General features: G+C 38.1%; 2 protein-coding genes across 3 annotated transcripts; both read left to right on the top strand.

The window, feature by feature from the left end:
- The first annotated feature begins 10,044 nt into the window (after positions 1 to 10,044).
- Positions 10,045 to 14,693, top strand: LOC112189321 (protein NRT1/ PTR FAMILY 5.4). 2 transcript variants are annotated; one of them, XM_040510069.1, is made up of 5 exons: positions 10,045 to 10,287; positions 10,412 to 10,629; positions 10,709 to 10,960; positions 12,141 to 12,388; positions 13,681 to 14,693. In XM_040510069.1, the coding sequence occupies exons 1-5, from the start codon at positions 10,203 to 10,205 to the stop codon at positions 14,531 to 14,533; spliced, it is 1,656 nt and encodes a 551-aa protein (XP_040366003.1). In that variant the 5' UTR covers positions 10,045 to 10,202; the 3' UTR covers positions 14,534 to 14,693. The 2 variants fall into 2 exon arrangements, with proteins under 2 accessions (XP_040366003.1, XP_024184392.1); XM_024328624.2 differs by having other exon boundaries at positions 10,053 to 10,317.
- Positions 14,694 to 19,982: 5,289 nt separating this feature from the next.
- On the top strand, positions 19,983 to 24,224 carry LOC112201003 (protein NRT1/ PTR FAMILY 5.4). The gene is made up of 7 exons (XM_024342011.2): positions 19,983 to 20,105; positions 20,929 to 21,702; positions 21,817 to 22,034; positions 22,117 to 22,368; positions 22,780 to 22,925; positions 22,963 to 23,004; positions 23,128 to 24,224. Exons 2-7 carry the CDS (start codon positions 21,588 to 21,590, stop codon positions 23,942 to 23,944), a joined length of 1,590 nt encoding a protein of 529 aa, XP_024197779.1. The 5' UTR covers positions 19,983 to 20,105; positions 20,929 to 21,587; the 3' UTR covers positions 23,945 to 24,224.
- Positions 24,225 to 24,529: the final 305 nt, after the last annotated feature.

Here is a 24,529-nt window from a genome sequence, read left to right as displayed (position 1 = left end):
AAGGCGAGGGACTAAACTGTTTTTTAAGCAAAAGTTTGAGGAGTAACAAATATTTAATCCTTATTTATTATTATTTTTTTTGCAAAACTCATTTTTCATCAATGAATTGGGCTATGAGAACCATGCAGTCGATATTTTGGATTGAGTCCAAGTGCTAGTGGTTAGGGACACTTTCTGACCATAAATGGCTAAAATAATTTTGATTTTAGTTCTCTCCAATTGATAAAGATTATAGATATCCTAGTAACTAACAGGGAGATGGAGATGGCATAGATGGAGGAGGTTCTAGATTCAGATCTATATAGAAGTTTTAGAAAGCAAATTGTTTGTTTCATTTTAAAATGTGCTCAAGATGATTAATTTTAGCACTTTCCAATTTCCTTGTTTCCAATCTCATTGTAGTGCTTTCCAATCTCAGTAATTTAGGTCATCATCATATTGTACTTTTGCAAAAAAAAAAATTAAAAAAAAAAAAACGTTAAAGATGTGACAAGAGCCTATTGCCATATATTAATTATTCGCTGCCCATCCTTCTATGCTAGGAATCAAATTTGCTCACCACATAAACTCAAGTGGTGATACCACCACCATATATGTAGCCGCCACATATAACTCTCACTAACTCTGGTTAACTGTTATTAATAATTATCTTCCTTTTTTTTTTAATATGTTTTTCTCTCACCACGGTTCATCCATATCTTTTCCTTTCTCTCTCTACTATATTCTTTTTCTTCATCTTTGCTATTGATGAGAAAATTTTCTGAGTTCTACTCTTCCACTACCTCTTTGAGTCTTTGGTAATATGAATTTCAAGAAACTATCATTACTACTATGTTTTTCTTTTGTTTTATGGATTTCTATATATTCCGATCTTTTTACGTCCTTCCGGTTTGTTTTTTTTTTTTTTCTTTCGGAGCTTTGAAAAAATTTGATGAATTGATGATAATCGAAATACCTAGAAATTTCATAAACACAGATGATCATATTTCCCATGAATTGATGATAATTGATGAACTGAAGTGCCCTTGGAGTATACCCAGAAACCAACACACAAAAAAAGTGTGATGAATTGATGATAATCGAGATGAATTTTGGAAAGTAGTAGTAGAAGGAAAGAGTGGTTGAAAAAAGATGCGGCTCGCAAGAGAGAAGATGATTTGTTTGAGAGAAATTAATTGCTTGAGAGAGGATTGATTAAGAAAGAAGAAGAAGGCAGAACAGAGAAAAAAAGTGAAATCAATTGGAATGGATGAAACGCCATTCTAAGAGATGAAGAGAGAGATAAATATAAAAGAGTTATAAAACTGAAAATATTTTAACCAGAGTTAGTAAGAGTTACACGTGGCGGCTGCATATACAATGGTGGTATCACCACTTGAGTTTAGATGGTGAGCAAATTTGATTCCTTCTATGCTATGTCACTGGGATTTTATGTGTGGTTATGGAATTAAACTTATGCCTAATGTGACATTTGAGTTACAAATCAGTTGTGGTGTAGAAGGCCAAGAAACTTCGCGCGCATGCAAGACTTTTTTAGTGACTCCAATATTCGTAAGGTGCGGCTATTACCACCCTACGAACCACTTTGTTCACCCTACATGCTCTTCTCACCCTATATGTATTTTTTTAGTTCAAATTTACTTTGTCTACATGCTCTTCTCACCCTACATATATTTTTTTAGTTTTAAGTTTGCTTTGTTCACCCTACATGTTGTTCCCTTTTTTTAGAATGCAAGAAATCCTCATAACCAAGCTTAAAGGATCGACCTCCTCAGGGAGCTCGGCAAAACCCATTATACAAGAAGCAAAGACGAGGGCCTTCCAACTCGATCTTAGGATATATGTTCTTCAAGAAATCAATACTCAATTCTATGATAATGACCTGGAGAAGAATTCTAATAGGTATGTTGTATGCATATGTTTGTTTTCATATAGCAAGAGAATCCAACTTGAAGAAGATAATGACCTGGAGAAGAATTCTAATAGGTATGTTGTATGCATATGTTTGCTTTCATATAGCAAGAGAATCCAACTTGAAGAAAAGAAAACAAAAACGTGATTACATCATTTTCAGGCTCCAAGTAGGTGTTTTCAGACTCCATTACTGTTAACATAACATGAGAATGATTGAACATGATGAGTGTTTTTGTGTTAGGGTTTAATGATGATTGAAATGATTAAGCTTCAAGTTTAAATATGTGTCCTATAGGGAATAAGAAAACAAATTGAAATTTTTAATAATGTTTTAGAGAAATGGGAATTGAGAGAAAATTGTTGTGTGTTCTCATTGATAATAGGGTCCTCTTTATATAGAGGATTACAATGCATAGAATCTGAATTGTACAAGGAAAGATAATCATACAATGAATGGATATCTCTAAGATATTCTCCGAAATTATCTCTAATTAAAACCCTATTACCACAAGGTCAAGTAACCTAGAGTTTGGGCTAGACACATATTTTGGATTTACTTGAACACTCCCCCTTGTGTCGCCCAAACGTGGTGCTTCTCTCGTTGCTTCATTAAAAACCTTGCCAAGTAACAAGACCCAGTGGGACAAAAATAACCTCGGTCGAAGGGGAAAAAGAGCACAACACACCTTTCACGTTTCGAGACCATACATGTAGACATCTCCCCCTGATGTCTGCATCTCCCCCTAATGACTACGGTCATGGGAGTTCGGATAACATCCGCAAATGATGATACCAACATGTTCCTCGAAAGTGGAATTTAGGCAATGACTTAGTGAGCAAGCCTGCCACACTATCCTCAGATTGAAACTAGTTCACTTTGATCTTGAGGAGAGTTTGCTATTGCTGATTATCCTTGGTGTTGTCATTTTTGATGTAGCCTTGCTTCATTTGTTCAAAACAAGCAGCATTATCCTAAATGCTCGTAGGCTCATCTGTGGTAGACTTCAAACCACAATTTTTCGAACATGCGTAATTTTGGATCCAATCCATATACATTCACGAACCACTTCGTGAAGAGCAATGATCTCTGCATTGTTCAAAGATATAGAGACTAGGGTCTGTTTTGTAGACCTCCAAGATATCATGGTCTTTTCCGATGCTGAACACTTAACCAGTTTGGGAATGACCTTTGTATGGATCAGAGAGATACCCAATATCAACAAAACCTTCCAAAACACATGTCGTTTTGGGATGGGGATAGTGGTCGGAGGCCAGTGTTGGCGGCATTCCTGGTGTGTGATAGGTTTGAATCCATCATCTCTCTGTAGGGATAGAACAAACCCAAATCAATCTTACATCTAAAGTATCGAAAGATATCTTTTACACCAATCCAATGGCGTTGCGTTGGCACAAAGCTATATCTAGCTAACAAGTTCATGGAAAATGAGATGTTTGGTCTTGTGCATTGAGCTAAGTACAATAATGCGCCTATTGTACTTATGGAGAGCACTTCCGCCTCTAGCACATCTTCGCCATCATCCTTCGAACGAAGAGGATCCTTTTTAGGATCAAGAATACGGACGATCATAGGGGTGCTTAGAGGCTTGACCTTGTCAAAATGCCTAAGCATCTATCAACACGGTGCTCAAGTTCCAAACTGAGGCATAATTGTATTCTCCCAAGATCCTTCATCTCAAACTCGGATTTCAAGTGTTCAATGGTTTCTCTTAACTCTTTAAGGGCTTCCAATGAAGATCATGTCCAACATGAACCGCGATCGAATTCGAAACTTGTTATGGAAAAGCATGGGCATATCCTTTCCTAATCAAGTAATCATCTTAGTGAGCGTTTCAACCTTATTGTAAATGCGTTCCGTGGTCTAGAGCCACTTGACTTGGATAAGTGAAGTTCACCATGAACCTTCATGTATATTCCGTATCTAGATCCCTATAGAGATACGTAGTGACCACATTTGTAAGCTGCATGTTCAGTTATACGAAAACTACCAAACTGACAGGGTAGTAGAGTGCAATGACTTCCATTATGAGAGAATATGTCTCATCGTAGTCGATTCTAGGGCGTTTTGTGAGAAGCCTTGCGCCATAAGGCGAGATAACTATCTCTTTTTCTCAACACGCTTTCTAACAAAGACTCATTAGTCAATAGGTTTTATGTTAGGAGGTGTTGGCATCACTGGCTCAAAAACCTTCCTCTTCATTAGAGAATCCATCTTAACCTGGATCGTATCTTTCCATTTAGGCCAATTTTCTCTACGTTGGCATTCATTCATCAACGGAGCGTGGTTCGATATCATCGGACTCAACAAACTCATGCGCAACGAAATGCTTGACTACATCATCAATTATAATGAAGTTTCTATCCCACATCTCATGTACACTAGTGTAATTTTCGTAGAGCTCTATATTCTCAGGAATAGGTTCTGACATTGAGGCGTCCCCCAACGATAACCATAACCCGAAACATTCTCATGAGACGGATTCCGAGTATTGATGATAAAAGGATTGGAATGTGCCAAATTATCATTCGAATCCACGGGCCTCTCACACATCCTAGCTGGGGCCATGGCCTATAATGCCAGAGTACCACTCTCTTTAGCATTGGCGCCATGCCTACCTCCGTGTAGGGTGGCGTTATGTCCTCTCATAGGGACGTTCTTCCTTGCAGACACGTTTACAGCATATTTGTGTGATCTCGTCACTTTAACGGGGATCAAGATGAGACATAGTGGGGACAGGCCATGACAATTCTTGTCATTCCTGCTGAACATCTGTGTTCTTATTTCCCCATAGCAATGGGAAAACTGTCTCATCAAAGTGACAATCGCAAATCTAGCGGTAAGGAGATCGCCTTACAAGGGCATTAAGTGGCGGACTATTGTTGGAGTATCAAATCTAATGTAGTTGCCCATTCGTCTGTAAGGACCTGTCATAGTGTGCAGTGGCGGCACAATTGGCACATAAATGGCTCACTCAAATGTGCGTAAGTATAAAATACTTATACCCAGTCACTAGCTGTAACGCAAAGATACATTGAGTGACGGTAGGTCATAGATGAATTAGCATAGCTGCATGCAATATTGCATCACCCTAAGCAGATATAAGGAGATTGGTGTGCATTACCTAATGTCCTGATTACCATCATAGCCGTTTCCGCGAGACCATTTGGGTGTGTTCATGGGAATATGATGTCAAACATCAGTCCCATTGCAATAACCATCGAAAGTTTTCGATGTAAACTCTCTAGCAATGTCAAATTCAATTGACTGAATAGAATGATTCAAGGAGTGAGCCCATTGTCATATGATATGTGCTAGGAGTGTAGCATGAGCAGCATTTACAAGTGGACAATGGCACAACACGTGACCAATGTGTTTGCGTGTCAACCAACATCATGAGATATTTAAACGTCCGCAAGTTGGTTGAATCAGTCCATAGATTCTATGTAAGAACATAATGAATATTTTCATATCCTTTACATAGGATGGTCTCAGTCCTAATTTCCCTAAGGAACAGGCTTTGTAAACGAGCGAGAGGCTTTAGAAGCAACCAATGAGGATTTTGGTTGGGCCTGAGCGTCTGAAACGCTATTTGAAGCAAAGTTGGTGATTGGGGCATCACCTAGGGCGTCATCACCATGATGTACGCTATCCATGGTGTCATGGATAAGGACTATGCCAGCCCTATGCTGGTGGTTGACGGCGGCGGCAGTCACACTTAGTCCAGGAATTAACTTTTGATTCATGCTTCATGTCGCTCAAAGGAAAGGATGGCCATGTGAAGTCTTTGGTAGACGGATCATCATATCATGACCAGGATGACCTATCCTGTTGTGACAAACCCAATATGTGTCTAAATCCAAGAGATCTTCTCTCATGATTTTATTGGATTTAATAGCTCGAATAGTGACATAGAGTCCACTAGAGAGACAGATAAACTTCTCTAAGATGCGCCTTTGTTAGCAATCGTTAGAGGTATTGTAAAGGAACTCATTTTTTCTCTCTACATGTGTTTTCGCATGAAATCTGTTGGCTATTCATAGGTGCGATTGGCCCTAGGAGCGTAGAGAGTTTCTGTCACAATAATTAAGGTGCCATATGGCAAGTGGAACTTGGGCTATTCCATGTCCTTAAATTAATACTGATAGCCCAGCCATCATAGTCACAAAGTAATATGCTCATAATCAAAATGGAGTCATAATGAAAAGAACTTGAAATTTTATTCATAAGCCAACGGAGTACATCATTGTCTCTTAACCATTAGGAGAATCAAATCTAAATGCTAGCTAATGCAAAACAAAGGTAGTTGTTTGACTTCTTTCGGTAACTCCAAAATAAATATGACCAGGTGAGTAGAGAGATGTCGGTGGAGAAAAGCTCGTTTAAGTACCACTTATCTCAAAACCTTCATAGACATCATACTCATTTTGGATGAGCCTATGTGAAGAAAAACTAAACCAATGGCATTTACTACGAAGTATATGGCAATTGCCTATTACATCTCTTGGAAAAATAAAGACGTAAACAGAATTGGCGATCTATTGATCCCAGCCAGATTTGTAGTCTTCAACCCTTCACTCTAGATCATCTTCTTGAACTTCTTGTTCTACATAGTGAGCATCTCTTGCTTCACAATATGCTTTGCAAGTGGTGACAATTTGTTCACGAGCTCTACAAATGTGTGCCTAATTACCGGATACTCCACATCGAGAACATACATCTCTTTGCTCAGACTCCACTGATTGAGGTGCTTTGAAAGCATCATTTAGATGGCTCTTAGTGTTGGGGGCGTCACCAACATGGCCAGAGGCGTTGCCTCCCTCTCTCTTTCCAATTTGACCTCTTCGGTTTCGTGTTCGCCTATTTTGGCTGTTACCTTCCCAAGTACAGCGATTATATGGACCAGAATGTCCAGAACTATCCCTAAGATTAGGGTTTCACTCTTGGCGGGCTCTCTTAGGGGCGCGACTATAATTGGATTCCAGAATATGCTCTGTTTCCACGGATCTCGAATTATAGTTCTTTACAAGGATGTTGTCATGCTTTTCAGCGACATTCATAGCTCCAATGAGCTCATGACAACCTTGTGATCCGTCCTGTAGTAACGTCGATTCGATTGTTCTTAGCAACCATCAATTCAGAGACGGGGAAGGTAGAGAGAGTCTTCTCAATCAACATCGCATCTGTGACCACTTTACCACAGAATTCCATTAAGGATTTAATGCGAAGTGCTTCCGAGTTGTTTTCAAGAACTGACTTAAAATCGCAGAAGCGGAGGCTATGCCATCTCACTTCTAGGTCAGGAAGCAGGGAGTCACGGAAGTTGCCAAATCTTTCTTCGAGTGAGACCCACAGCCTTCTGGGGTCTTCTTCATTCATACACTCGTACTGGAGCGAATTATCCATATGACGAGTCATTAGGATGATGGCTTTCGCCTTATTTGCCTCTAAGGCTACTCTATTTGCTTCCAAAGCTTGAGCTTACTCTACAGTTAGCACGTCCTGGTTAGGCTCGAGAATCGTATCCAGGATTCCATCAGCCTTGAGATGCTGGCGGACATCACGAACCCACCTGTGATATCCAGAGCCAGTTGTTCCCAATGGAGCAAAGTCCAATTTGTTCAGGTTACTCATCTTGAAAGAGAACAAGAAATTAAGGTTAGTTTCGGGGCATAAAAGGCTACCACGAAAACATATAAAGTTTCTGAGCGTAATCGCTGCCAAGAAATTAGGAATTTTTTAGTGTAATTGCTTCCAAGAAATTCAATTCCAAGAGGTATTGGATTAGATCGAAACAATGACGTAAGTGGTCGATCATAAATTCTCTACAAACTCTAAGTTTGGAGATATCAACAAGCTCCAAGCTTGGAGTGAGCACGAACCCCGACAGTTCGGCTTAATTAGGTCTCCCCTATGATGAAGAAGGGGGGGTTAGAAGAAAGGAGTTTGCAAGTCCCCGAGAAAAAGAAGAGAAGAGAAATAAAAACTTCAAAAATGGGATCTTTTAGTAAAAAATACCTCGAAATAGGTAGCAGGAAAATTTGACTGGAAAAAATCGCTTGAAAAAGTACCAGGAAAAGTCGTTGAAAAATGATCGGAAAAGTTGATTGGAAACGGTCAATGGCGTTAACCAGCGTTGACCGGTGCTGAAGTGGCGGTGGGGTCCAGAGATGACGTGGCAGTGGGTCCCTGTGTTGACGTGCCTGTAGGTCCCGGATGCTGACGTGGCAATGGGCTCGAATGCTGACGTGTTAGTGGGTCCCGGATGCTGACGTGGTAGTGGGTCCCTGTGCTGACGTGGCAGTGAGCCGTGTCAGTGGGCCTCTGGGCTTGGGCTTCTGGGCTGCCTTCTTTTCCTTTTTTTTTTCTTCTACCGGTTTTTCTGCAGGCCGGTTCAGCAACTTTTAGACTGGTCTTTAGAGTTATGTTTCCGGTTCCTTGATCCTGGGATCGAGGTGCTGCTTGTGGCAAAATTTGGTAGCAATTGGAGGTCCAGAAGGTGGTGAACTGGTGCAGGGATCCCTTTTTTTCTTCTTGGAGGGCTGGTTCAATACTTCTGGTGGCGGGTTCAGTAGTTTTCCAGCCTGTTCTGGTGGTTCAGCTGCCGGTTCTGGAATCCTGGGATTGAGGGCTTCAATATATGCGGCGGTGGTGGCTAGGGTTTGAAGGCTACGATTTTACGGTTTCAGGGTTAGAGCTTCGTGCTGATAACATGTTTAAGGAAAACTGAAATTGGGAGAGAATTGATGTGTGTTCTCATTGATAATACGAGCCTCTTTATATAGAGGACTACAATGCATAGAATTTGAATTGTACAAGGAAAGATAATCATGCAATGAATGGATATCTCTAAGATATTCTGTGAAATTATCTCTAATTAAAACCCTATTACCACTAGGTCAAGTAACCTAGAGTTTGGGCCAGACACATATTCAGGATTTACTTGAACAAATAAGATATTATCCTTTATTGTAATTCTATTTTAGGGTATTTTGGTCTTTCAATAAATCAGAAAGTTGTAGGGTGAACAAAGTGGTTCGTAGGGTGGCAATAGCCGCACCCTATATATTCGTATTAGAGACCCCTAAGGCAACAATCTAGAGAAACATCACCACTATAACTAAACCATAGAAAGATAAACCGTTTGTCTCAAGCAAGTAACCACAATGACGCAACAAAACATTAAAGGGTTCCTTAGTCACTGCCTTTGCCTTCCATTTTTATACTTCAGAGAAAAAAAATCACTAACGTAACATAAATAAGCATGCCCTTTCACTAAGAATGTGAGGTCACCGGATGCCAAATTGCGTTAGAAACATGACCTTTTTCCAATCCAGCATTTTCATAACCTGGTCATCATGAGTCCTGCTCTTGTTGGCAACATGGGCGTATTCACTTTGGTAAAAATCTTCTAATATATTACACAGTTTTTGCGCCAAAATTTCATAAAGCCATGAATGGTTGAGTTGGCAAAGTGATATGTTGTTTCCCTTTTTTTCTCTTGGAGGTATGAATTCTTTTGCGTTCTACCCCATTCCGTTCTTTTGTTCCTGTTATTTTTTTTCTTGTTCTTTCTCCATTTTTTTTCTTCCTTTTTTTTTCCCTTTTGTTACCATAATTTATATTACTATTTCTTAAAAATTTCTTACTTGTTTTTTCCTCTTTCCACATTTCTTCTCCCTGTTTTTCGTTAGTTACAGCAATTCTATTCGTATTTATTTAAAATTTAGTCTCAAAGTTTTTGAAAGTAATATTGATAGGGAAAAAAAAATTCTTATAAACAAACCGTACATTAGCCCACCCCAAATTTACATCCTGGATCCGCCACTGGTTGGCAACATCACCGATTGATGTTAATTAGCAAGAATTCTAGCTAATGTTATAGTGTGTTATACTTCATTTTCATAGTGACAAGAGTCTTAGCTTGTGCTGATGGACGTTATGGATATTGTTGAGATATGAGTTATGATCATAGGCTAGATAGTAACTTCATGTGTTTGGTATCCATGATATTGGTGGTCACTGAGTTGAGCTTGATCAGTAGGAAACTAGGAATTAACCCCGTCCCACCAAATTTCTATCCTATATATAGCAGAACATCAAAATTTTACGTCTCTTATCCTACCTAATAATCTTTCCAAATAAAACTCTTGAAAGTTACTATACTTTCAACTCAGATAATTGAATGCCCAAAAGTGAAGAGGGCAAGCACTAGCTAAAACCATTGCATTAAAACCAACACCCAATTCCTTAACCAGTATATTAAAGTTTTATGGACAGCTTTCACTCTCCAAAGGGCCATCTTCAAGATGAAGATGTTGAGAAGAACATCAGCAGCCAAAAAAAATCTTCCAGAGGTGGCTGGAGTGCTGCCATCTTCATCATCTGTAAGCCAATTTATAGCCTCTAGCTACTTCTCCATGTTTGCGTAGAAGTAGTCTCTTAATTGTTTTTAATCTTCGTTTTATGGCTGGGTTTCAGTTGTTGAAATGGCAGAGAGATTTTCTTTCTTTGGCTTGGCTGGTAACCTCATCACCTACCTCACAAATGAACTCCATGAACCAATCCCAACAGCTGCCAAAAACGTCAACACTTGGATTGGTGTCTCATCTCTCCTCCCTATTCTCGGAGCCTTTATCGCTGATTCCTATCTCGGCAGATTCAACACCATCCTTGTCTCCTCCATCATATACTGCATGGTAACAGATACTTAATTAATTTTCTAATCAGACCTTTAGTTATGTGCCTCTGATTATTAATATTTTTTATGTCCTTTAGGCAATGAGTTTGTTAACCGTAACGGTTTCAGCTATTCCACTGCATCTGCGGAAATTAATGTTCTTTGTGGCGCTTTACCTACTGTCACTAGGGCTATCAGGGCATAAACCATGTGTGCAGACGTTCGCGGCCGACCAGTTTTCTGAGGATTCGGCGGAGGAGAGAAAGGCGAAGAGCTCCTTCTTTAACTGGTGGTACTTGGGAATTGTAGTTGGTGGCTCTTCTGCCGTTTTGGTAGTTATATATATCCAGGTATTTTTCCTCTTTCCATATTTTAGTGGTTACGTAAGATGACACTTGAAGTCCTATACATAAAATAAACTCTTGCAATGAAACATACTCAAAAGATGAATCAGTTCGATTGTCATATGTGAAAGGTTTGAGTTCAACACAAGAAAGTAAGAAACTATATATGTATTTTTGTATAAATAGAAAAAATAAAATATGAATCAGTTATGAAACAGAATTTTTTTTAACATAAATACTATACTAAAGAGGGGTAAACAATTAATTAAATCACAAATAACAGAAAAAAAAAATTGCATAAATGTTTATACAGAGCAGTCACTTAAGGGATCGTTTTTTAGAGATTGTAAGAGACAAGTGCATTTGTCTACTGATAATAAATGCACAATTTTAAATTGTTATAGTTTCAGCATTTAAAAATTTAATACAAGTGGCTGAGATTTATTTATCCCTCGCAGTTCCTTTTAGAAATATATCAAGTATTACCCCCTTTATTTTTAAATGTTGTACAGATAATTTTTTTTTTTTGAGTAAAACATCAAGAACTTTATTGATTAATCAAGATGATTACAATCAAAAGTCAAAGCATCCAGAATACAAAATGGAGCTTGGTCTATCCATACCTAATCAGTATTGGATTCATAAGCCATAGCAGCTAGTCTATGTGCTACTGCATTGGCAGTTCTAGATGCAAAAATAAAATTCGGGTTCCTTACAAAGTGTCGACTATATATGGTGGATGTCAAGCAGAAGATTGGCATGTTCATTGAGCTCAAAGTCATCATCTCCAATCTCTTGTATGGCGACTTGAAATTTGACAGTCACTTTCAAGGCATGCATCGTGCGCCTCGGGTTGAAATTTTTCATTTAACACATCTTGCTTCCATGTTCTGGTTGCACTACGAATCAAGTCTGCTACCTTGCGATAGTAGTGTGCACCGGTCTGTGTACAAGATACTTTGGGCAAGCAGGAATTATTGTATAGATAAATGAACGTCTACCAAATAGAGAAAATGAGGACGAAAAATTGTTAGAGAAGGGTATATGTATTGGCTGACATATTGGAAGGTTACATTGAATATTTATTTATTATTTTGGGTCTGGGAGGTTACATTGAATATTATTTTAAAAAAATAATTAAAAATGCCAAATTTCCAGACATTTATGGGTAAATTTCTAATGTCAGGACAATGTAAGCTGGGCGGCAGGGTTTGGAATACTCACGGGCTCCATGGTGGTGGCATTGATTCTCTTTCTGCTCGGAATCAAGAAATACCGAAGGCAAGGACCCTTGGGCAGTCCCTTCACCAAGGTGGCCCAGGTATTTGTCGCCGCCCTCAGGAAGCAGCACATGGAGGTCACAACAGGTCAAGATTTAGATGAGTATTGTCAGCAACAGCCACATACTACGTTGGTCCATACCAACCAATTCAGGTTTATACACAAAACTGCATGTATTAGTCTTACTTTAATTTGCTCTTATATACATTTCGAGTTCTGATTTGTTGGCCTTTCGTTTTCTTTCTTTATCTCCCATGTCTTCTCTAACTAGTTGAAATAGGTGACCACACTAAGATAAAAAAATTGACATCTAGATTGATCCCACTAGCTTAATTAGTGACCACCTTCATCTCGTGACATGTCATCATATCTTATCTTATCTTTTTTCCATTTCTGTATACACAGAAACTGCAAACCATCATTATCACATGCTCTTCCGTTTTACAAATTTTGTTAATCATATAAGTTTGACTAATTAAGAACACTGGGGACTCTATGCACCCTCATACTGAAATAATATAAATCCATGATAATAATTAATACCATTAGAAACTCTTTTAGTTACCATTCATCAATTTTACTAGTCACCATTACGAATGGTACTTTCTTACTAGTTACCATTCATTATAGTTTCCCTAAATCATCTCTGTAAAAAATCAATCGAATTAGAAATCGTTTAATTATCTAATTGAATCAAACAAATGAATGGTTCTAACAACAGTATTTACTACTATTATGATGAACCGTCCATGTATTTTATAGAAATGAATAACTAAAAGGTCTTCAATTAGATTGATTTTTTTACAAATCTAATTTTGTATGATGTTATGCAACTTGAATGATTAGATTAGAAAATAGACAATTATTAGGCTCACCCCTTGGGTGAATGAGCATATTCACCATCTTTTGCAATTAAGGCATAATAACTTTATAATTCTAATCTGACCATTCATGTTGTATAATGTAATACAAAGATTAGCTATGTAAAAAATCAATCAAATTGAAGACCTTTTAGTTATTCATTTCTATGAAATATATAGACGGTTCATCATAATAGTAGTAAATGTTGTTAGAACCATCCATTTGTTTGATTCAATTAGATAATTAAACGATTTCTGATTCGATTGATTTTTCATAGAGATGATCTTTAAAGGCTTATTTAAGATATGGACCATTGGATTATGAATTTATTAAGTAAAAGTATGTTAATTGACAATGTGGTGAATATGCTTGTTCATCCTAGGGGTAACCTAAGAATTGTTCTTAGAAAATTATAAAGTTGAAATGCATTAATCACAATAAAGGGTGAATATGCTCATTCACCCCAGAGGTGAACCTAAGAATTTTCCTTACAAACTCTTTTAGTTCATGATAATGTCTTCTTCTTCTTCTTTTTTCCTATGTCTCCTTGAGTTGTAATTAAGCTTACTAGTTGAAAACTCTAGATTTTTGGACAAGGCAATGGTGATTGACCACCAGGATGCATCAAGCGAGACCACAAATCCTTGGAGATTATGTTCACTAAATCAAGTGGAACAAGTGAAGCTCCTCCTGCGCCTCATTCCCATATGGATGTGCTGCTTAATGTTTGCAGTAGTCCAATCCTTTGTTCAGACCTTCTTCACCAAGCAAGGAAGCACAATGATCCGATCAATCGGATCAATTCAACTTCCCCAGGCTTCACTCCAAATCTTTGTTGGCCTCACCATTGTTGTTGCCATTCCAATCTATGACTGTGTTTTTGTCCCCATTGCTCGAAAATTCACAGGACATTCATCAGGAATTACCATCCTACAAAGAATCGGCACTGGCCTATTAATCTCCATCATGAGCATGGTTGTTGCAGCTGTGGTAGAGGCCAAAAGGGTAAAGATTGTAAGAGATCACAACCTCCTGGACAATCCGAAAGCAATAGTACCAATGAGAGTTTGGTGGTTAATTCCTCAGTACATGATATGTGGTTTGTCTGATGCATTTGCATTTGTTGGAATGCAAGAGTTGTTCTATGATCAAATGCCAGAGGCAATGAGAAGCTTGGGAGCAGCATTTTACCTCAGTGTTGTTGGGGTTGGATTCTTCTTAAGCAATGGGATAATAACTTTGGTGCAAGCAATCAGCTCAAAGGGTGGTGAAAAATGGATTACTAACAATATCAATCGATCTCACCTGGATTACTTTTATTCGGTAATCGCAGGACTGAGCGCGTTGAATTTCTGCTTGTACGTTTGGACTGCTAAAGGATTTCTATACAAGAGAATCGAAGCCAAAGAATGCAATAAGGAGATAGAACTGAACTGATATGTATGATCAAGAGCTGATCAAGGCTACCAGTACGTACATTAATTAGTCTAATAAAGACTTCTTTGTACACTATTGTAAGCTAAACTCGGTACCAGACAAAAGAAATGAAGGTCTTACTAATTTTATGCATTAATATTAGTAAGACCTGCTTAACCCTCCCACTCACTCAAAATAAATAAGTAAAAAATAAAAAATTAACTGAAAGTTTCAAATTTTTAAATACAGAATCAATGCTACGTACATATTTTCTACGTACCCAAATCTCCAAGAATAATTCTTAGATTCACCCTTAGGATGAACGAGCATATTCACCCCCATTGTCGATTAACATACTTTTATTTAATAAATTCATAATCCAACGGCCCATATTTTAAATAAGCCTTTAAAGATTATCTCTGTAAAAAATCAATCGAATCAGAAATCGTTTAATTATCTAATTGATTCAAACAATTGGATGGTTCTAACAACACTTACTACTATTATGATGAACCGTCCATGTATTTCATAGAAATGAATAACTAAAAGATCTTCAATTTGATTGGTTTTTTACAAAGCTAATCTTTGTATTACGTTATACAACATAAATGGTCGGATTAGAAAATTATAAAGTTATTATACCTTAATCGCAAGAGGTGGTGAATATGCTCATTCACCCAAGGGGTGAACCTAGCTAATAATTGTCCAATCTTCAATAATATCACAACTTAAATTAATTTTCCATGTAAAACTTCAACTTGTGATCTTCTTACCGGCTTTACATATATAAAACAAAGTGATGCGGAAAGCGTGAACACGATAGCAAGAGGCTCCGTCAAGCGTCGAAATATATATGAGATAAACTCTAATCCACTAGCAATTACGGGCACAACCATAAGAAACATAGAGAAACTTCTCTAATATTTGGTTTATTTTTATTTTTATTGAGAACTTGAATGAAAATTACAATCTAAGAGGTGCCTTATATAGGGCACATAGCATAAACCTAATACAACTAGAAAACAAAAAGAACAATTTATTATATACTAAAACTAGGAAACCTAATTAAACATCATTAAATAAATGTCAGAAATAGAATCCTAGATACTAAAGAATATTACACAAATATGTATTTGGAATCCCAACCAAAATGTTGCTCAAGAATCCTGATATATCTAAAAGAGTAATTTATGATTAATTTCATCATTAAGAAGCCTATTTAAATACCAATTTTCAATATTCATATCAAATGATTCTTCTTAATGCGAAGACGCTTCTTTCTTTTGAGATTTTTTTGTTGAAATTGGCTAAAATCTTGTCCTACATCAGTTTATTATAGACTAAATCAGAAAGTCAAGAAACTTGATATTAGAGAATTGAAGGCCAAGGTAATACCTATTCAAAAGGTTTTAAAAAAAAAATGAAAAACTCTCTTGAGAGGTGGAGAGTCTCACTAGGGTTTCTTGGCGTTGCTCTAGCAGTTTTGGTCGGAGGGACTGGATTTCCTGTCTTCTTTGATCAATCTGATGAGGTGGGTTGTGATGACCTGAATTTTCGTTATTTAATTATTGCAATTACTAATGGACCAGTTGTACGAATTATGGGTGTGATGCTTTATTCGTATATCATTTGTGAAGTGCATTTATTTTCGGACAATTTTTTATTTGAAATGCATAGTTTTAGGGGGGGGGCTTGAAGTTTGACTTTTTATACATTGAGTTTCTATGAAAAGTTCCTTCATGAAAGTTGTAGAGCACGTCGATACAAATTCTTGGACATGTGGTATGTATAAATCAGAGTTCGTATGCGAAAGTTATAGCCATTGGAAGTTTCAAATATTTTTGGAAACCACTATAAATAGAAATTTCTGTTTTCAGAAATCTACTATTTTCATTTTTGGAAAGTTGCCTTTTTTGGAAAACCCAAAACCTCTGTTCTCTCTCCTCAACTGTGACCGACCCGACCATTACCCGGATTTCCAAGCTGGCCGACGTTCCTTTTTCCGGCGGTGAAACCAACCCAAATCGCTTCGCCTCCTCCGTGTGGTCCTCTCTACAGTGGTCTCTAGCGGTGATTCTCACCCACAGTGACGTAGCAAGGCGACGAAGATTGGAGTTGTCAGACCCGACTGGTTCTCTCAATTACGGCGACGAGAGAGCTTAAAACCAATCTTGTTGAGCTCGCATAAGCCTCCGTTATCAATCCTTGGTGGTGGTTTTGGTCGATTCTTGTTATGGAGTTGCAACCATAGGTGAACAGTTGATTCTGGCTTGCGAGCTTGATTTCGGCCGATCTAGGCCGAATTGGCCAAAACCTCAAGTATTAAAGTTTATCCTCGTGGTATAAAGTACATTTTGGACGGTTGGATTGTTGTGGTTTTGAGTTTAGCTGGCGGCGGTGTACCACCACCTGTGGTGGCGCTTGGCGGAGTTTTCGGCCATGTCAGGGGCAGTTTCTAGGTTTATATATCATCTACTCGTCAATACGAACATTTTGATATGTAATACGTAATTTTTGGAGATTGTATGATTTTGTTAGGATTTTTACCGGTTTTGATTGTCTCGGTTTCGATCCATGAGGATCTGACCATTCGATCGACTTGTAGTTTTGACATATCGATCGTAGGAGTGTTCCAAAGACTTTAGGTGGTCTCGAATAAAGTTTTTCCTTGATTGGTGTTACTTTCGGGTTGTAGTTCGATTGGAGGATTTGGAACTTTAAATCACTTTGTGATTCGTGTAGTGAACTGAGACTATATTTTCCTTAGGTGCTTGACAGAGTGCGTTCTGTAAGTTATCTAGTTATGTGAAGACGCAGCACGAATTTCGGGGTGAGTAATCTCATAATGTTCATTTATGAATGAAGTTACCTTTATCGTTTTGGGAGTTATTTATTTAACTGTAAACTTTAGCTGGTATTAGTAGGCATTCCTAAGTGGATGACTACGTGTGTGTGTGTGTGTGTGTATTTATATGTGTTGGTGATTTTGTTGGTTGATGAAAACAATATGCATGATTGTGCACATTTATTGTTTTGAGGTGTGGCTTTTTGAAGAACAAATGATTGTAGAAATGTTGATTTTCTATTGTTTTGAAAACCGTTGAGATTTGTGTAACATTTTGAGTCATGTGCAACTTCTTTAAATGTTTTATTTTGAGGGACAGAAAGGCCTAAGGAATTAAGGTCACAGGGTGACTGTGACCTTACGCAGTTAATCGAGTAACCACGCCTTTGGCCGGGCGAGTGGTTATGATTCAGTTAGAGCTCTAGTCTGTCTGCTAGTGTATCTCATAGGGTAACAGAGTATGGTTATTTCTAACTCATGCGTATGTGTTTTAAGGAATCAAGGAGTGAATTGCTTTCCTTATTTACGATTTGAAAGGAATCAAGGTATGAATTGCTTTCTTTATTTCATGTTGATAGAAACCAAGGTGTGAGTTGCTTTCTTTTATTATGTTTTGAAAAGAATCAAAGAGTGAGTTGCTTTCCTTTATTACGTGTTTTGTAAGGAATCAAAGTGTGAGTTGTTTCCTTCAATTTGTTTTTGAAAGGAATCAAAGAGTGAGTTGCTTTCCTTTATTACGTGTTTGTAATGAATCAAAGTGTGATTTGTTTCCTTCAATTCATTTTTAACAGGAATCAAAGTGTGAGTTGTTTCCTTATTATCAGTGTGAGTTGTTTTGTTGTTGGATTGAGTTTTACTCATACAAGATTTCATAAACTTACCGGGTTTGTTGTGTGGCAACCTGGTGCACCATTCGATGGTGTAGGTGTGAATCTCGCAAGTCAGGAAAATCGTGGCTGAAACTGAGACATTAGATTGATAACTTTATGGTAGGAAGCCAATTTTGTGACTTTACCGTTGGTAAGACTTCCGCTATGTAGTAAGCTCTGAGGAGCATTTATGTTTTATTTTGTTGAGACAATTTAATTCGTAACTTGTGTAATATATGACTCTGCGGAGCGAATCTGTATTGACATAGTGCATTTAGGGCGTCAGTATGTACTTGGTTTAAAAAGGAAAAAGTTTTTAGGTATTTTGTATTGATGGCTGGACCATCACGTCTGTATAATTATGAAAATTATATTGATTTTTAATAATGTTTAAAAATCAGGGCGTGACATGGGTGGCGGTGGAATTTTATTTCGAAGTCAAGAGGCAGTTTTGGTCGGCCTAGATAGAGGTTTCGAGGTCGGTGCTCCTGCACGTCAATGGGAGCTCGGCAGTTGCGAATCTTTGGCCTTCTCTGCCCTGGACAGTCGTGCGTGTAGCCGGCATGGGTGGTGGCTAGGTTGAACAACAACGACCTTGTTTTGGGCTCCGAATTGATATGTTTATGCCGGTCTGAGGAAGACGACCGCTAGTAGAGATCTTCTTGGGTCGACGTCGTCTTGTCTCTGCGTGGTGCTGGCTGCTCTTCAATCGCCGACGATTGTGGGGTCAAGTGTTCAGCTTAGATCAGTGGAGATCTGCGATGGTGTTGTATAGTTTGATAGGAACATTTTAATGCGACGTTTTAAATGTTATTTCCTCATATTTACTTAGTTATTTCCTTAAATAAATCCTTCTTGAATAGGAAAGTTTCAATCTTTAGAAAGTTTCTATTTTTAGTAAGTTTAATAAAAGTTTCTATTTTTAGGTGCACTGGAGCAAATGGAGAAGAAATGAGCTTAAAGGCACATGAGAAGCAACGGAACATTGGAAATGATAGAGGAAAGACACGAGAGCTGCAGAAATGAGCTGAAACGAAGAAATGAAGTTTTCCTGGTCCAACAAGGAAATCCTGTTCAAAATAAGACTCCTGAGTCAACCAGGAAGCATGGTTGGAAAAATAAAGAGAAATGGCAAAAAATGAGGAGTCCTGATGACAATAAGATACCTGGGTGGACTAGGAGAGCCCAAGAACAAGCTCAAAACGTCCTCTACAAAGGTGATATGGATTGGGAGTCATTTTTGGCAAGAAAAGATGGTTAAAAATCAGATTTTGGGTCCGTATTAAACACAAACTAATTTTGGCCGAATTTCAAGAATATATATGGATAATGACATCTCAATTAAATCCTAAATGCATCTAGACATGATTATGGCCAAAGGGAGACTTCGATAGATAAGGAAGGAGAATTTCAAGGGATTGCAACAAGCAGAAAGGTTGAAATTGAGGGGATAAATCAGAAAATAATCATGTAATTAATGCAAAAATAATCTCTCTTAAATCAAGGTGTTATTTTGAAGGTTTCTCATTGGTTGGATGACACAAGAATGCTGATGTGGATTTATCTGATTGGTTGGAGCTATGTGGCGCAAGCAGATAATTCCTAGAAGTTAAAAGAATGATCCAGAAGGCTTGGACATCCTCCTATAAATAAGAGCATCATTGACACCACTTCACACAACACCTCTCTCCCCTCAGAAAATTCCAAAGAAAATTCTCTCCATTCTCTAGTCTTCAGAAGCTCTACGTCTCAACCAAGGAGGAGAAGAAGTCATGCAATACATCAAGATCCTAGCCTCCATTAACCCTTGTGTCGTCCCTAGAAAATTGATTACTTTCAAGGATCTTCAAGTTCTTTGTCTCCAGGCTTCGCTTTCAAGGTGTATTTCATACTTTCTTTTGTTTTCCTTTGTTTGATTTGTGGAGTTATGAAGTCTAGTTAACATGACGTTAGGGTAAAGTTTAAGGCCGGTTTATATGTTTTGAAATAAAGTTGTGATTTTTATATGTTGATTTTTATGTTGCTTATGTGAGATTGCTTGATTGATTTTGGATTACAGAAAACTTTTGCATGTTTGTGTTCTTTGGTGGCCAACTTAGGATATATGCATGTAATTGGTGCTAGATTTAGGTAAACAATTCACCTAATAGTTTTGTAAACCTATTTCAAAAGTAGTAAAGGATTTGTACAAAAGTCGAAATCAATTAAGGAGGATTGCAAATAGATGAACTTTTTCATACTAGGTTGTGCACTTTGGTTGACCTCCTTTCTTTGTTCTTTATGCGTTGAACATGTTTTGATTAGCTAACTTTTTAGACTATGATGACATGTTCAATAGATTTAATTTAGGTGCTTTCACTTAGATTAAATATTGAAGGAAAGTAAAAAATGGGAAATCATTTGCTTTCTAACGTTTAACATGGTCAACTTCTTTCTCATGACATAGATAATCAACTATAGGAATTGTAAATGGATTTCATGCATATGATTGTGGTTTTGATCCTTGTTCCTTGCGTTCCACCCTTGTATATATGTTTTTACATTTGTTTTATTTTTTTTATTTTAATTTTCAGTTTTATAATTCTAAAACCCCATTTTTGTGTTTACTTGTATATATTTTTATTCTTTGTTTTATTTTTGTAAATAATACTTTATACTTTTAATAATTCTTTATTTGTTTTGTTTTGTTTTTGCAATTACAGGCGTACCATCAATCCCCGGCTAGAACGATCTTTACTTATTTTATACTGACAACAACATTTTGCAGGGTTAAATTGGGCGCTTGCTTTAAGCGTGTCACAGTTTCCTCAAGCTGGGATCCAGATTTGGGATCCGTCAGGCGACCGGTGTGCTGGGCTGTGGCTGGGTGCCCATAGCATTTGGAACCCTATTGGGCCTCGAGCTTGGGCTCTCCCTCCTTTTGGGCACCCTAAGGCTAATTGTTGGGCTGCTTGGATGGCGGTTTTGGGACTTGTCCATGGGCCCAGTTTCGTGTTGTTTTGCTCTTTGCAATTGCACCAAGCTCGACTTTTGTTGAGATATGACGCCAAGAGTTGTCACTTCATTTGTGCCTATTTTGATGTCTCATGGGTGATGTTGAATGCTGTTTTGATGTGGTTCATTGTTTTTAAAATGGTTGAATTGTTTAGGTCATGATTTTTTCTGTCAGCCCCACATGGGTCATTATGTATGATTCCGCTGATCAATAAAAGAGTTGTCATTTCTCATCCCAAAAAAATAAAAAAAGAGGCCAAGGTGGTAGACTCAAATTAAACGTCCCGTAAAATACTAGATTATACTCACCTCCATATATTGCAACAGATTCATTAAACCAACACCAAATAGTCACCAATTAAATTCTATGAACAGCTCTGGCTCTCCACACGGGCATCATCATGACGAAGATATTGAGGAAAACATCATCAGCCAACAAAATCCTTCGAAAGGAGGCTGGACTGCTGCCATCTTCATCATCTGTAAGTGCATGTATATATAGATCTAATTTTCCAACTTTTAAGAGAATTCTAATTCAGTTAGTTACTTGTCGATCTTTTTTCTTTTTTTTTTCATTTTCGTTTTATTTGTTTCAGTTGTCGAAATGGCAGAGAGATTTGCTTACTATGGTATGTCTGGTAACCTCATCACCTACCTCACAAACGAACTCGAGGAACCAATTCCTATGGCTGCCAAAAACGTTAACACTTGGACTGGTGTCTCGGCTCTCTTACCTCTTCTCGGAGCCTTCATAGCCGATTCCTTTCTCGGTCGATTCACCACCATCCTTGTCTCCTCCATTATTTACTGCATGGTACTTTAGGTAACACATAATTAACTAACCAACCTTTTTATTTCAGACCGTGATTACCAATTTACCTTTTCATGTGTTTTAGGGAATGAGTTTGTTGACCGTAACAGTTTCGGTTGTTCCACTGCATTTGCGCAAAGCAATGTTCTTTGTGGCACTTTACATATTGTCAGTTGGGCTAGCCGGGCACAAACCATGTGTGCAGACGTTTGCGGCGGACCAGTTTTCTGAGGACTCGCCAGAGGAAAGAAAGGCAAAAAGCTCCTTCTTCAACTGGTGGTACCTGGGGATTATTGTTGCTGGCTCTGCTGCCATATTGGTAGTCATATATATCCAGGTTACTACCACGTACTCTTCCTCTTGGGTCTGTCTATTTTAGTGACTCGTTATTCTTGTCCTACTCTTGCGGGGTGAGTCATACTTCATTTAACGTCTTCTGATAAAAACAAGATCTTCATACTTCTCTAGCGTTACATAAAATGACACCTAATCACGAAAAATAGCTAAAACATTGCAAATCAGTTACCGAAATGCAGTTTTGGTATTTTGATTGTTTGGGTTTCCACCCCCATATAATTGATCAGTCAAACCAACGCAATGGATATGTAGAAGGAATAAGCCAGTAAGGATGAGTAATTCTTAGAGGACTCCACATTTCGTATACCGTGGACACGTAAGAATTTGTTAATTTCAGGGCTGATCATTTCATTAAGAATTTGTTAATGTGATACTCGTTATTGGGTGCCAGGACAATGTAAGCTGGGCGGCAGGATTTGGAATAATGACAGGTTCCATGGTGGTGGCACTAATTTTATTTCTATTGGGAATCAAGAAATACCGAAAGCAAGGACCCCTAGGCAGTCGTCAGGAAGCGGCACACCGAGGTCACTACCGGTGACAGTTCGGGTGTGTACTTCAGAGATGACACAAGTCCGCAACAGCCACTTTCTTCCGTACATACCAACCAATTCAGGTATATTCACAAAACTGCAAACGCACGAACATTTTGGTTTTTAAGTCTAATTATGATATTGCGCGCCTTTGTGTTCTTTTCCATGTTTGCTTGAGTTGTGAGTTTATTAGTTGAAAACTATAGATTTTTGGACAAGGCAATGGTCATTGACCACTTGGATGCTTCAAGCGAGGCCAGAAATCCTTGGAGACTATGTTCACTAAATCAAGTGGAACAAGTAAAGCTCCTCCTACGCCTCATTCCCATATGGATGTGCTGCTTAATGTTTGCTGTAGTCCAGTCATTTGTGCAGACCTTCTTCACCAAACAAGGAAGCACAATGATCCGGTCAATAGGTTCATTTCAGATTCCCCAAGCTTCCCTCCTAATCTTCGTTGGTCTCACCATCATAGTTGTCATTCCAATCTACGACCGTGTTTTTGTCCCAACTGCCCGAAAATTCACCGGACATCCCTCAGGTATTACCATGCTACAAAGAATTGGCACTGGCCTATTAATATCAATAATCACTATGGTTGTTGCAGCTGTGGTAGAAGCCAAAAGGGTAAAGATTTTAGGAGATCACAACCTCCTGGACAATCCGAAAGCAATTGTTCCAATGAGAGTGTGGTGGTTAGTTCCTCAGTATGTGATATCTGGTTTGTCTGATGTATTTGCGTTTGTTGGAATCCAAGAGTTGTTCTATGATCAAATGCCGGAGGCAATGAGAAGCTTGGGAGCAGCATTTTACCTCAGCGTCACCGGAATTGGAAACTTCATAAGCAGTGGGATAATAACGTTGGTTCAAGTAATTAGCTCTAAGTATGGTGAAAAATGGATTAGTGACAATATCAATCACGCACACCTCGATTACTTTTACTGGGTAATTGCAGCTCTGAGCACATTGAATTTGTGCATTTACGTGTGGATTGCTAAAGGATTTCTATACAAAAAAAGTTGAAGCAGAAGAAAGCAATTAATAAGAAGAAACAGCTAATTAGCTTAATTGATACTTTTTTTATTTATTTGTCAATCACACGGTGTTCTCAAAGGCTTCCTAGGTCCAGAGACTAATCCGTGCTCGGGGGATCTTGTCAGAACGCTTCCTCCCCCCTGGCCACCAAGAATATATTGGGATTTAACTCCAATAAGCGTCGGTGGGATTCAAACCCGGGCTTAATTGATACTTGTTGTCGATCAAGAGGTGATCCTAATGGCCTATATATGTAGTTTTTTCTTTTCTTTTTTGGTCATGTGTATATATGTCATGTGTATGCTTTTGTACCATATTGTGCGAGGCTGCGAGCTAATTACAGTCATTAGTCGTACTAATTAGTAATTACCTCATTTTGCATCTCCACGTGCATCTTGTATGAGGTCTTTCCCACTAATTAATATACATAATTAGCATATTTAGTACATGGATATGGTATGAAAGACCAATGTACATATCAGGGCCGGTCCTAAGTTTTTCAAGGCCCTGGGCAAAAAATATATATACATCAATAAAATGAAATGAAAAAAAGAAATTTTCAGTAATTGACAT

Source organism: Rosa chinensis, chromosome 1 (genome assembly GCF_002994745.2).
Source record: "Rosa chinensis cultivar Old Blush chromosome 1, RchiOBHm-V2, whole genome shotgun sequence".
Classification (NCBI taxonomy): Eukaryota; Viridiplantae; Streptophyta; class Magnoliopsida; order Rosales; family Rosaceae; genus Rosa; species Rosa chinensis.
The sequence above is the reverse complement of the archived record's forward strand: the minus strand, read 5'-3'. Positions and strand labels throughout refer to the sequence as shown.